This window comes from Watersipora subatra, chromosome 7 (genome assembly GCF_963576615.1).
Source record: "Watersipora subatra chromosome 7, tzWatSuba1.1, whole genome shotgun sequence".
Classification (NCBI taxonomy): domain Eukaryota; kingdom Metazoa; phylum Bryozoa; class Gymnolaemata; order Cheilostomatida; family Watersiporidae; genus Watersipora; species Watersipora subatra.
The window spans coordinates 59,693,965-59,706,791 of NC_088714.1; the positions used below are offsets into that span (position 1 = coordinate 59,693,965).

Sequence of the window (12,827 nt, forward strand, 5' to 3'; positions counted from 1 at the left end):
CTGAAATTTGACCATCATCATTTAATAATAAAAAATTAGTCCTAGTGAGAAACTTTAGTAGTTTTTTTTTGTCAGTAAAGTAATCTCGAGAGGAAGCTGATACATTAAATTTGTGAATGGTAAAAAGTTTATACAGCTACAGAAAACTTGATCAACTCATTCAGATTACGACCAACTGGTTGCCTTTGATTGATTAAACTGTATTGTTTGATAGTTACGATGTGATAAACTGTTTAAGTTTGCTTTTTTTGTTAAGTCACCAAAAAAACACAAATCTGTTTTTTTCAAGTTAAATAGCCTTGACTGAAGTTTGACCTTCATCATTTAATAATGAAAAATTAGTCATAGCGAAAAACCTTTGTAGTTTGTTTTGTTGGTCAATAAAGTAATCTCCAGAGGAAACTGATACATTAAAATTTGTGAATAGTAAAATGTTTATACAACTCCAGAAAACTTGATCAGCTCATTCAGATTCTGACCGACTGGTTGATTTTGAATAATTAAAATGTATTATTCGATAGTTATGATGTATTAAACTGTTTGTTTTGCTTCTTTTTAAATGCAAGACAAACTTTTATTTGCAATGAGTTTGTCATATTGTGTATTATCACTCAGAGAAACAGTAAAACGAATTCACATTTGGCGGAAACGCCTAGTAGCAACTTGTATGTGTATGAGACACCTCTGTAACATGCAAACTATTGAGTAAGTTAGGACATGAACTTTAGCCCACCAGCAGCATGAAGTGAATATTTTTATGCCCCTGTAATATTGAGTTATCATTATCATAAAATATCAGTTTGGGTTGTTATGGGAGAGTTTGCAAATTCATTCTCATAACCCGTAGCTCTTGAATAAAGTTTTCAATTGCTGGTTCAATAGGATTGTGCATGAGACCATTCAAGCATGAAGCTTGTAGCTCTCATACAAATAGGGCTGCCAGTCAGTTACCTTTGTATTGATTATGTTAGACAGCTAACTGTGCAGACGTAATATATTTTCTTTGATTTACATAAACACCTTTTCAAATAAACTAGTCAGTACGGTGATTCCATAGATATGAAAATATGTAGCTTCAAATGGATGTAATTTAGCAAAAAGATTTGTGACTTTTACATACCTTTACAGTTAGCCTTATTTGTTTTTTTTTAAACATCTGTTATATACGAAACCAGTAGTCTATCTCCTAAAAGATTCATTGATTTATTACCCAAAATTCTAGAGAAGAATCAAAATGAAACCAGCACTTTGTGTTGCTTTTCTTACCATGATGTTTGCTGCTACGTGTAACTGCAACCCTGTGGAAGTGAATGAGGAAATTGTTCAGTTGAAGGCAGATGTTGAAGTTCTGAAAGGAGTTGTCGCTTCTATTAAAACCTTTGTAAGTGTTATTCTATATAGATATACAGTCTACTCATGGCTGTTTTTCCATTTTGTACATAACCATTTATTGATTTTCCTTATTGTGTTGTTGTTTCTATTTTGATTAGTTGTATTGCAGCTATTATTTAGTTAAAACTATTTTAGAGTAATCACATATGTTACTATTTACTATATAGTAATGCCTACAAAATTGTTCTTATCCAGGTTAGTGGCTATTCAATGCTTTGGTTGTTTTTATAATGTCCCAACTCTCATCATTGCTACTGTGCTAATGCCGTTTTAATTTATCATCACACTAGCCAAATGCCTGGCATGGCGCGGTAACAGAATAATTGCTCAATCAATTGGAGTAATTTCTATGACTACCTCTAAAGCTAGAGTGTGAATCTTTAATAAAACAATGACAGAGTTTTAAGACAGCTTAATAATTAGTATGTTAAGCTTAATGATCAATTGTCCTAGCTAATAACCCTATGCACTTTACGAGGGAGTATTTTAGCCGATGTAATTAATGTAATCACAATTATTCATTGCTACAATCAGTTGAAAGATCATACCGTTTTCAGAACTTAAAGCATTGATACCACACCCTATGCAAAGCGGATTTTTATTGCTAGATTATGATCGCTTTAACAGACACCGACAAAACAAACCAACAAAAAGACCAACACGAGACAAACTCTCAAATTTACATATATAAATTAAATATTTTTCCCGGTAGACCGAGTTGGTTTCCAGGCAACCCTTGGTTTATATGATCATGTATATTCTCACAACATCATATTGTTGCCTAGTCTTCTTGCCTAGCTTGTGTTTTATCTCTCACATTATCTAGTTTTGCAAAAGCACCAATTGGCAGTTACAACATGAATTTTGACTCTAATCTGCATATTTCTTATATCTAGCTATGATATTTTTGTTATAAAAACAAACGGTTTAGAGCAATTATAATTAATTGTGTAAGCATTTTTTTAGTTTTATAACGCCAACATCAGGCTTTTATTGGTTAATCTGAGAGCTATCAATGTATAAAGTCAACACTATTTTGATATATATATATATATATATATACATATATATATATATATATATATATATATATATATATATATATATATATGTATATATATACGTATATATGTATAGATACATATATATGTATATATATAATATATATATATATATATTATACTCAATTTTTATGTGTGTCTCTCTAGCTATAGCTATTAAAATCTTAGAAAAAAAAATTGTAAAGCAGAACATTTAATCTCGGAACCTCCCGTTTGCAAATCTGACACCTTACTAACTAAGCCACAAAAGCTTGATAAATTTGCCAGGCAATATATTTCGCTATAATGAGATAAATTGGCTATCGATTTCAGTTATGACGCAAAGCCATGGCGTAGCAGTAGCTCTTATCAGTAGGCTTATTCAAATTATCCATCGGAAATGTACCAGACTAATAGCAAGTGGCATGCGACTCTTATTACATATCAATGTTTATAAGCTGAACTCATTGCCTGGGCAATGCCGAGTAGCATGACTAGTATCTACATAAATATATGTTTATATATATAATATATATGTAAATATATAAATATAAATGTATGTGAGTGTATATATATGTATATATGTATATATATAAATATATATATACATATACTTACATACACGTACATTTATATTTATATGTTTAGATATATTAACAAAGTTTGTGGTAATCTGCCTCTAAACAACTATTTATATCAGCGGTTAAATTTTATAGATGGAAGAAGCTGCAGCAGGAAACAATCCTTGGGAAGGAAAAGGTAAGAAACCAATCTAAAGACTAACAATAATCGTTACTAAAATTTATACCGTGACACCAGCAGTGTCTGTATGTCTGTTTGAAGCTATGCTAAGAGCACTAACAAAAATGAATACTAAGCAGAAGTCTTGAATCGACTTATCCAGCTTTGCAGTGAAGTGTACTACCAGCTGCGCTACTCGAGCACATTGAAGCATAATAGAATAAATGTGCACATACCGGTGTTTTATACATGACAAACTTTCACGATGCATGAGACTGTCAGCATACCAATAATGATGATTGTATGATCGCTTAGTTACTCGATGTTCATCGTTACAAATATTGACAAAGATTGTATTCTGCCTGAGCTAACACCAACATGTTTTTTTTATAAATCTTGGTACTGAATAGCTCTTGTTAAAAAAATGTCTGCGCTAGTATACAAAATAATTTAATATTAGTTTCAATTCACTGCTAAGTTCTTTGAACCACTGCCTATTGTATGTACTGTATTTAATTTTGGGTGGTAAAATGATATCATGGTCATCAGAATATGTGTCAAATTGCATGAATCAACTTCAAATGCATATGTATCAAATATGTATCTGTTTGATATGATGAGACCAAATGAAAAAAGATTCTTTTAACAACAGAGGCGTACTCTAAATTACAACCTTTGGTTAATTGAGCAGTGTGTACTGAATTGATACTATTTTATACTTTTATATTACGTTTCAAATGCTTTAAGCTATGGATCCACGCTAACTTATCATCTTTTGTAACGTTTTTGGCTTTAAGCTCTGATTGACCAGAGTCGTCAAATGCTAAAAAGATTATAATGGTTTTTTTGAAAACTATTTAAAATGTGACTAACTTTATAGTATGTTTTCACAGCGTTAGATACATCTCACTTTCTTACACATAGTTGATTAGTGTTCTTAGATTAGTTAGCCTTTCACAGAGTAAGAATTGCCATTGAATAAAAACCTGAATAATGTTAGGGTGCAATTTGGCTCAGATACTTCTGTCTCTTTTGTAAACAGAATTGCACAGCTGGGAATGTTAAAACTAAAAACTCTGTAGGTTAACTCGAATTCAAAGCAAAGTACTACCTTTAAGTTAAAATTGGAGAATTCCTTATTAAAAGCTAATAATGTGGCAGAATTTAATAATTTGTAAGAGAACACTTGTCCACAGTTTGCGTTTGTTGTTTATCACTCTAAAAAGTGACCGATGTAATCAATGCTTAGCACAACTATAGTCAATTTTTTTCAACGTATTTGTTTTACTTAAAATATTTGATGTTGTACTCTTTGGCCAACGTTGGACCGCATGCTGATACGAGTGATAATTAACAAAAGTTTATGTCTATTGTGTTGCATAAGAAAAATGTAATATTTGTTGATTTTGGAGCGATAAATTAAAAAAAATCAAAACAAAACCATGTTTTGTGAAGAAATCATAACCTTTTGTTTAATGTAAAGTTAAAATGCTAAATTTTAATCTTGTAAAAATATTCGCAAACTTGTAAAACCATGTTCAAAGGTTATTGATTAAGTGCTAATTAATCATTATGATTCTTTAACTTGACAATCATAGGCAGGTGGTGCAGACATCTATAGAAGATTTACCAGCTTCAAAAATATGATGTGATAAGACTTTGATTAAGGTTTTTTGATAAATTTTAACCAACCATGATCTCTGTAGCTAATCATCATTAATATTCCCATTTTATTGATTTACTTAGGTATCTATTATGATTATTTTACTTACGACATGCATGTCTGTTTAGCTGGACCTCCCGGACCGCCGGGAGTTGGAGGTAGAGATGGTAGAGATGGAGAGCATGGTAGAGATGGAGCAGATGGACTGCATGGTCGAGATGGAATTCCTGGTCGAGATGGAATTCCTGGTCGAGATGGAATTCCTGGTCGAGATGGAATTCCTGGTCGAGATGGAGAAAAAGGTAAAACGTTATGAGAAACCTTTCAATGTTCAGAGTTTGTAAGTCTGACTTGTGAGCAGAAATCTAAAAAGCTAAAGACCTGATTGTCAACAGTCTCTTATTATCAGCAGCCAATAAACTAAATTTTGATAAAATATGCTGCTGAAACTCAAGCAGTCCAGCCAAATACTTTTCACAATCTTTTTTTGTGCTCCATTTGTGTTAACACATGACTAAATGCTCAAGAAACCCACATACTGATCAGTATTCAGTAATAAGTTTTTTATACACTAATACACTACCAAAAAGTAGTCAGATTACTTAGCTGCTGATGCTTTTTTAAAAAAAACTTCCCAATCTGTATCATTAATTGAAAATTAAAAGAATAAGTCTCATATACTTTACTTTTGCAATTTTTTTCATCATTTTAAATTAGAAATCATACTAAAATATTTGTAACAAATATTCATTATTTAACATAAATATTTAAGCTAATTAGTAAGTTTTATATTTGATAACTTATACTTTGCGGTGAGTGGAAACATTTTAATTTTTCAAGTCATCATCAACTTGATGTAAAGCTGAACTATTTTAAAATTATTTTATTCTGTTTTTCATCAAATATCTTACTATTGATAAACACATAAAGTATAAATCTCAAAGTTTGTCTGTATATCTGTTCAGCTATGGCCGTTGAAATTTAGCAATTAAAAACTCGTAGTGCAGAGCGTTTGACCTCCAAACCTGCTAGGCACAGATTGACAAGCTAACTCATAAGGCTATATGGGATGCATTAAATACATTTGGCAAAATTAGTCTTTTTCTGGGTTGAAATACTCATGACGACTATGTGCTACACACAATGTCACTAAAGCTTGCTCTCACGGCTCTTATTAGTAAGTTTTGCATTACGAATACTAGTTTATTTAAATTGGCCAATGGCAACTACATTATCTGCTACTTTTTATAAGCTGTTTTAAATACCCAAGCAATGCCTAGCATTTGGTTAAAAAATTACATCCTTGAGTATAATATTATCATTACGCCTAATTTAATTTACATCAAAATTTATTAGTATTTTAGTATTTATTTTACTCAATGTTTTTGATGACTTAAACTGGTTTTTATACTTAGAACTTAACTTTTTTGTAACTTAACTATCTTGTCACTCATCAAATATCATATGTAAATTGTTGAAAATTTTGAGTAGAACGGAGTTTTGGCTGTTCAAATGCTTTTGTGATCTACTAATGTCGTGTTTTTTAGGAGATGTTGGAAACTCTGGTAGGCCTGGTATTGAAGGCCGTGAAGGGCCAGCAGGTGAACCTGGTTTAAAAGGGGAGTCTGGACAAGCAGTTAGTGGTGCAATTTACACCCGATGGGGAAGAACCACATGTGGATCTAATGCAGGTGCTTGTTTATGAAGGTATATTTTTAAGAGCTACCATTGTTTTATAGATTCAAACTGGTTTGCATGATAAAATAATATTTTTATTTGAAAGTAAATTTGTTTATCGAGAAGGTTCTGTCTGATGAAGAAATAACTAAATTATGTGATGTTAAGTTGTAAGTTTGCTTGAACTTTAAGACTCACATGTGACCTACTTTGTTCATTCTTACACTTCTTAGTAATAAATCATAATACAGCCGACAATCCTATAACATATACCTCCTATATGGTAAATTTCAGATAACGTAAGTAATTTATGTGAAGATTTTGCACCCTGCATGTATTACATAAAAAACTCCATACAACGTAAAGTGTCAATCCGGGTAGGTTCTCAACATCAGTTTGATCTTTTTTTCACTTCACTTGCAAAATAAAAAACGGCATACATGTAACACTATACTTATCATATATATGTATATATATATATATATATATATATATATATATATATATATATATATATATATATATATATATATATATATATATATATAATAGCTTTTGCAACAATCTAGTTAATCATGATAGATTGTCAGATGTGTCAACAAAACAGAGAAAATGATAGCTGCACATACATATTACTCCTACATATTGTAAAGAAAAACATTCACAAATACAAAGGTGATCAATTGGTGCAGGTGTTACATCGTCGGTTTTTCAATCTGAATGTCAGAAGTTGTTGTATAGTCAAAAGTTCTCTTTCATCCTAACCCTGACCCCTGGATTTGGATAAATGACGAGCAAGTACTACCGCTTTGTATAAATTATTTTGTTTTGTTTTGTTGTAGACGTATAAAATATATCATCAGTTTTACTTTGCAGAGTAGACTTTTTTGTGTAGAAAAAAAGCCAATGTTTGTAAGGGAAGGTTGAAGGTGTTCAACTTATTGTAAAATTACCTCACTCATGGTTTTAAAATCAGTGAAATTGATCATAAAAAGGAGAAAAGTTGCCAATACAAACTAATATGTCTGAAGTTGCGGCACAGCCAGCAAATTAAAAACATAATTTAAGTTTTTAGGAGTGAGTTTGAAATAATATTAGAATGGACCAACCAATTTATCTGTATTTTACTGTTCTTATAACATAAAATCACCATAATATAAGTGTTTCTACAATGAATATTTATATTGTAGGAGTGCCTACTGTATTTTATTTATAAAGAAAATAAACAAACACCAAAGTGTTGTTTATTTTCAAAGTGTTGTTTACGTCGTGGTTGTTTATTTGCTGTGTAAAAATTGTGATGCTATGCAGTACAGAAGGTTTCCTGTTCATCTTAACACAGGTCTATCGAATGATCAACAGGCTGAATTTAATATTTAAAAAACACATACCTGGTTCTAAACAGATTGAGCTAGTCACCAAGCAATTGATTTGAAACAATCTACTTGTTTTAGTCTACCATTTGCTACACCTACAGTCTTGGCCATAACACCATGCTGAAAAAATAACTAAGTCTGAAATGGCTACGCTATAACAATTTTACCTCAATCCTTAGGCTTTGTTGGAGGATCTCAGTATGATAATCAAGGAGGAGGAGGCAACTATCAATGCATGGCGTATGATGCTGAGTATAACAGCGACAGTACGGTCAATAGCTTCGGTCTCTTAGCGGGCACAGAATATCGGCCATCAAGCACTGGTATATTCGAAAGTTCTGCTCCTAGCCAAAATGCTCCATGCACTATCTGCCTTGCTGGGACCAGATCGTCAGTAATCATGATTCCTGGTAAAAGGAGCTGCCCTACCAATGAGTGGACTTTTGAATATGAAGGTATGTTATGTGTTTGTAGAATATCACTAAGACGAAAATAGGATGTTAAGATTAACAATGGTTACAAAATATCGTCAAATAATTGACATAACATAATTACATAATGTTAAGTTCTTTAACTATAAAATTATGTAATTATGTTAAAATTGATAGCTTTAAATAAAAATTGTTGGTTCTAAGTCCTTGTGGCTGAAAAACTAAGCATTTTTCAACAAGTTCTAAACAATTCTCTCTTGAAAATTGTTTGTTTTTAAGAGTATTTCAATAAATTTACAACTTGCACAAATGAGGGTTTTTGTTAGCGCACTCAGAGAAAAGTGAAAGTTGTACATGCATTAATGTAATAATATGACTCAACATTGTAGAGGAACAAAAATAGCAAAGTTTCGGGCCTAAAAGTGGCTATATTTATATTTTGTCTACAAAATGAATCCATGATTACCAGCTATGATCTGGCATTTCTGGGTTTTTGTGTCCACAAGGTTAAATAATTGAACTTTTAACACCTAAATCAGTACTAAAGAACCAAATATTTTGATTTTATTGTAATAATTGTATTTTATTGTAAAATTGTCAGCCAAGATTTAATGCTTATTAAAAAGGGTAATTAATAAGTATAGCAATCAGCTTATCACATGACTGTAGAAACCTGCATGTCACTTCATATTATGATTATTGTAGTAATGTATCATTCTGACTGAATCCACCGTATACAAGGTTTTTATGTCTTAAAGGTGCATGCGTAAAGCAGAATATTTAAAACAAAAAAACTGTTTACAATTCAAAATTAAACACTTCATTTTATCTGAAATAATTTAGGTAAAACACTGAAGCTATGCTGACAAATTATGAACTGGTAAAGCAAGATCATGCGAGTAAATAAGCTGTCAACAAATGGTCTCAACTGGACATCCTGTATACTTTGCTCATAAAGTTTATAATTTTGAGCCTTTTATGGATATTAAAATTTATGAAGTATGTAATATTTGCTCCTGTAAATAGATAATTTAAGAACACTTTACCTGTTGTAATATATTTGTTTCAGGCTACTTGATGTCTGAATGGTACAATTATAATGGTAGAACAACATTTGAGTGTGTTGATGCTGAGCCAGAGTATATAGAAGGAGAGAGTGCTAATGATAACGGTGCACTTTTTTTCTTCAACAAAGCTAGTTGCAGTCAAGGAGTCCCTTGCCCACCGTACGATGCAAGAAAAGCCATTACTTGTGTTGTTTGCACAAAATAATCTACTTTCAGAGTTACATAAACATTTCATTGAAACCCAGTATATGTTTGATACTTTAAATCTCTTGTAACCCTATGTTGTGAGATACTTTCTTGTTGAACCATTTTACTTAATATTGCTTTTTGCATTATGTGGTGGAAAAAATTGTAGAACATTAGTTATCTTTTGTGCAGGTTTCTCATGCACTGAGTTAAAAATAAGGACTTTGGCAAATGCTCTCATAGCTTCTGGTGCTACTAAAATGTTCATTACATTTATTTGAAAAATAAAATGGAACTTTGTCTTCATTTGCAGAAAAGCAATAAAACATCTACCTTGTTGCTCCAAAGTGATTGGGAATAATTTAGCCAACACTTCTGTAGGTCACTACTGTCAGGGTGTGGCTGATGGTTGTATTAGAAATGTATGTATGTATATATATATATATATATATATATTTATATATATATATATATATATATATATATATATATATATATATATATATATATATATATATATATTCATGCTACAGAGAGTACTGTTTCAGCTATTGAAGCTTCATCAGTGCAGATCAGAGCTTAGGCAAGGGACACAGATCCCATTGCTATATACATATATTTATATATAATTATACTGATGAAGAAGAAGGTTGCAGTTCACTAGAAGAAAGTGCTCAATATTAAAATAAAGCATTTATATAAAATACTATAGCTGCATTACCTGTGTTCGGGAACAGATTTATTTAAAGCAATCGTTTTATTGACAGTTGTCTTTCATACTGTAAAACAACTCTAAATATTCAATCTACTGACATTTTTGTGCTGATCTGACTGCATACACATATGCAGCCGTACATGTCAATAATGTTGGAGAGGCCAATGGAAATATGCAATGCGTTTTACAGCTAATCTGCAGTGCATCAGTCTCAAACCACTCAAATCGGATTTGTCCTAATTTTGTACACAGAACTGATAATGAAATTGACATTGCTAGTCAAACTGAAGATCTTCAAACTGGCAGTATCGAAGTTTTACATATTTTGAATTTACATATTTTTGGAAAATGTAGAAAATATTTTGCTATTGCACTGCTAAGCTATCGCCAGCATTTATTGAATTGAGACTTCTACATGCTTGAAACACTAATCATGACTCACCATTTCTCCGTCTATTGCCTGTGTTTTGACATGGTATATACAAACTGTGCAGCAGTAATGTGGTCGTGTTGATAAAATTTATTATCAATAAAGTCTACTTTATAAACTACATGTATGTATATAGCCTCTCGCCTTTCCAACTAAGGCATTACATCAGGAGCATTTTTGGACATTCGTCCCATAGAAAAATCTGGCCCTATACTGTGTTGCAGAACTGTAGTCAAGTGCAAAGTTTTCTGTCCAAACGCGGTGCCTGGCAGCAGCTGCTGTAGTTAGTGCATCTCGCTGTTGTTGTCGTTTTATCTGCTCTGAAAATTCAGCTTGCCGAGCAGCTGTTGTGGCTAGTGCATCATGTTCTTGTATCGGCTGAATCTGCTCGGAGGTTTCTGCGCGTCTGGCCGATGTAGCGGCTGCTCTGAGCCATTTGAGTCACTGCTGGGTAGGTTCAGTAGTCTCTGCACTTCTAGCGACTGCAGCATCTATTCTGGCCTGCTCTCAATGTACATGTGTTTGTTCAGCGGTTTCTGCTCTTCTAGCAGCTGCCATTCTGTTTCGTTGTAGATGTAGCTGTGTTTGCTCTGCAGTTTCTGCACGTCTAGCTGCTGCTTTGCAAATTCGGTCTCTTTCTCTACGGGAATCACTGTGTTGTTACGTTTGGGAAGTAGGTTTTTTGGGAGGCATTGTACTGCTTCAAGCGTTTCTAAAATTGAATGAGATGGTCTGCTTTTTTGTAATATACGCTGCTCGCTTACTTCTCACCATTGCCTATCGCAACGCTCAAAGTGCCGTGCAAGTTCGATAATAACTGTAGTTCTGTAGTACTCGTAGCTGGAAAAAAAGTAAAAGTAACTTAGCTGCGGAAGGAAATGAACATGTTTACTATCACAAACAGTGGCAAATCTAAAGTGTTCAGCCTTTTTACTGAAGTAGACTCATTCATGCGCTTTCTATGGTCGACCGCCTAAAACACATTTTTGCGACTTTCACAGCAATTGCTAGCAACTGAATTTTATTATTTGTTGATAACAAATATTTGATGCTACTTCATGCTACTTTCACAATTTATTATGTTTAATATTTGCAATATAGTACAATCAGATACATTATTTTCTCTGCTTTCCAAAAAGGATAGGTGTTCTATGTGAAAATGTGAGTGCTTCTATGGTTAAAATGATATTTCGTTGACCCATGTCATAATCTGTAGAGCACCATGATTTAATTGTACTTGAACGCAAAATTGGATTATGCAATTGTACCCGAAGTGGTTAGAAACAACCATTTTTTTGCAAGTTTTGAAGACGCCACCATTTAGAAAACAATTACTTATGTTGATGACATTATAGCTGATTAAGAAGTTTGTGATTACACAGATAATTAAAGTATCTATAGCAGTAATAGCAATAACATAGTAAATAGCAATAACATACAACAATACTAACCTTTTCGATGTAGAAATTTAGTAGGTAAAACGCAGTAGCAGCACCCGTGCAAGTTCTGTAGTAGCTGTAGTTCTGTAATACTCGTAGCTGGAAAAAAATTAAAAGTAACTCAGATAGAAGTGTACATGTTTACTATCACAAACAGTGGCAAATCCAACGCTTTCAATCTTTTCACTGAAGTAGACTCATTTATGCGTTTTCTATGGTCAACCGTCGTTGAAACATTTTGCAACTTTACCAGCAATTGCTAGTAACTGAATTTTATTATTTGTTGATAACATAACCAATGGTCTTTAGGACTTTTATGGTAGTGACAGTGTTGTTTAAAAATTTCTCTATAAAATTAGCCTAAAGTTTAATATTAAAATCTTTGTTTGGGGATTTCCAACTTAAAAACGAACATTTTTGTGTAAGTTTATCAAAGGCGTCCGAGTTGGAAAACAAATAACTACTTATGTTGATGACATTATAGCCGATTCAGATTTTTGTGATTACACAGATAAAACAACTGTTCTAGATGGAGTTTCAAATTGAAAAAAATATCATAAAGTAATATCGGAAAAATGGCTGGCAGTAGGCCAATAGCTAAATTTGTACATGGACGCAAGTGAACGGGTTATGTATTGAAAGTGTAGCAATTCATAGACAATACAACATT

General features: G+C 32.4%; 1 protein-coding gene across 1 annotated transcript; it reads left to right on the forward strand.

The window, feature by feature from the left end:
- The first annotated feature begins 1,234 nt into the window (after nt 1–1,234).
- LOC137400936 (short-chain collagen C4-like) lies at nt 1,235–9,592 on the forward strand. Its single transcript, XM_068087275.1, has 6 exons — nt 1,235–1,381; nt 3,149–3,191; nt 4,965–5,138; nt 6,384–6,527; nt 8,069–8,344; nt 9,390–9,592. Exons 1-6 carry the CDS (start codon nt 1,235–1,237, stop codon nt 9,590–9,592), a joined length of 987 nt encoding a protein of 328 aa, XP_067943376.1.
- The last annotated feature ends 3,235 nt before the right edge of the window (nt 9,593–12,827 follow it).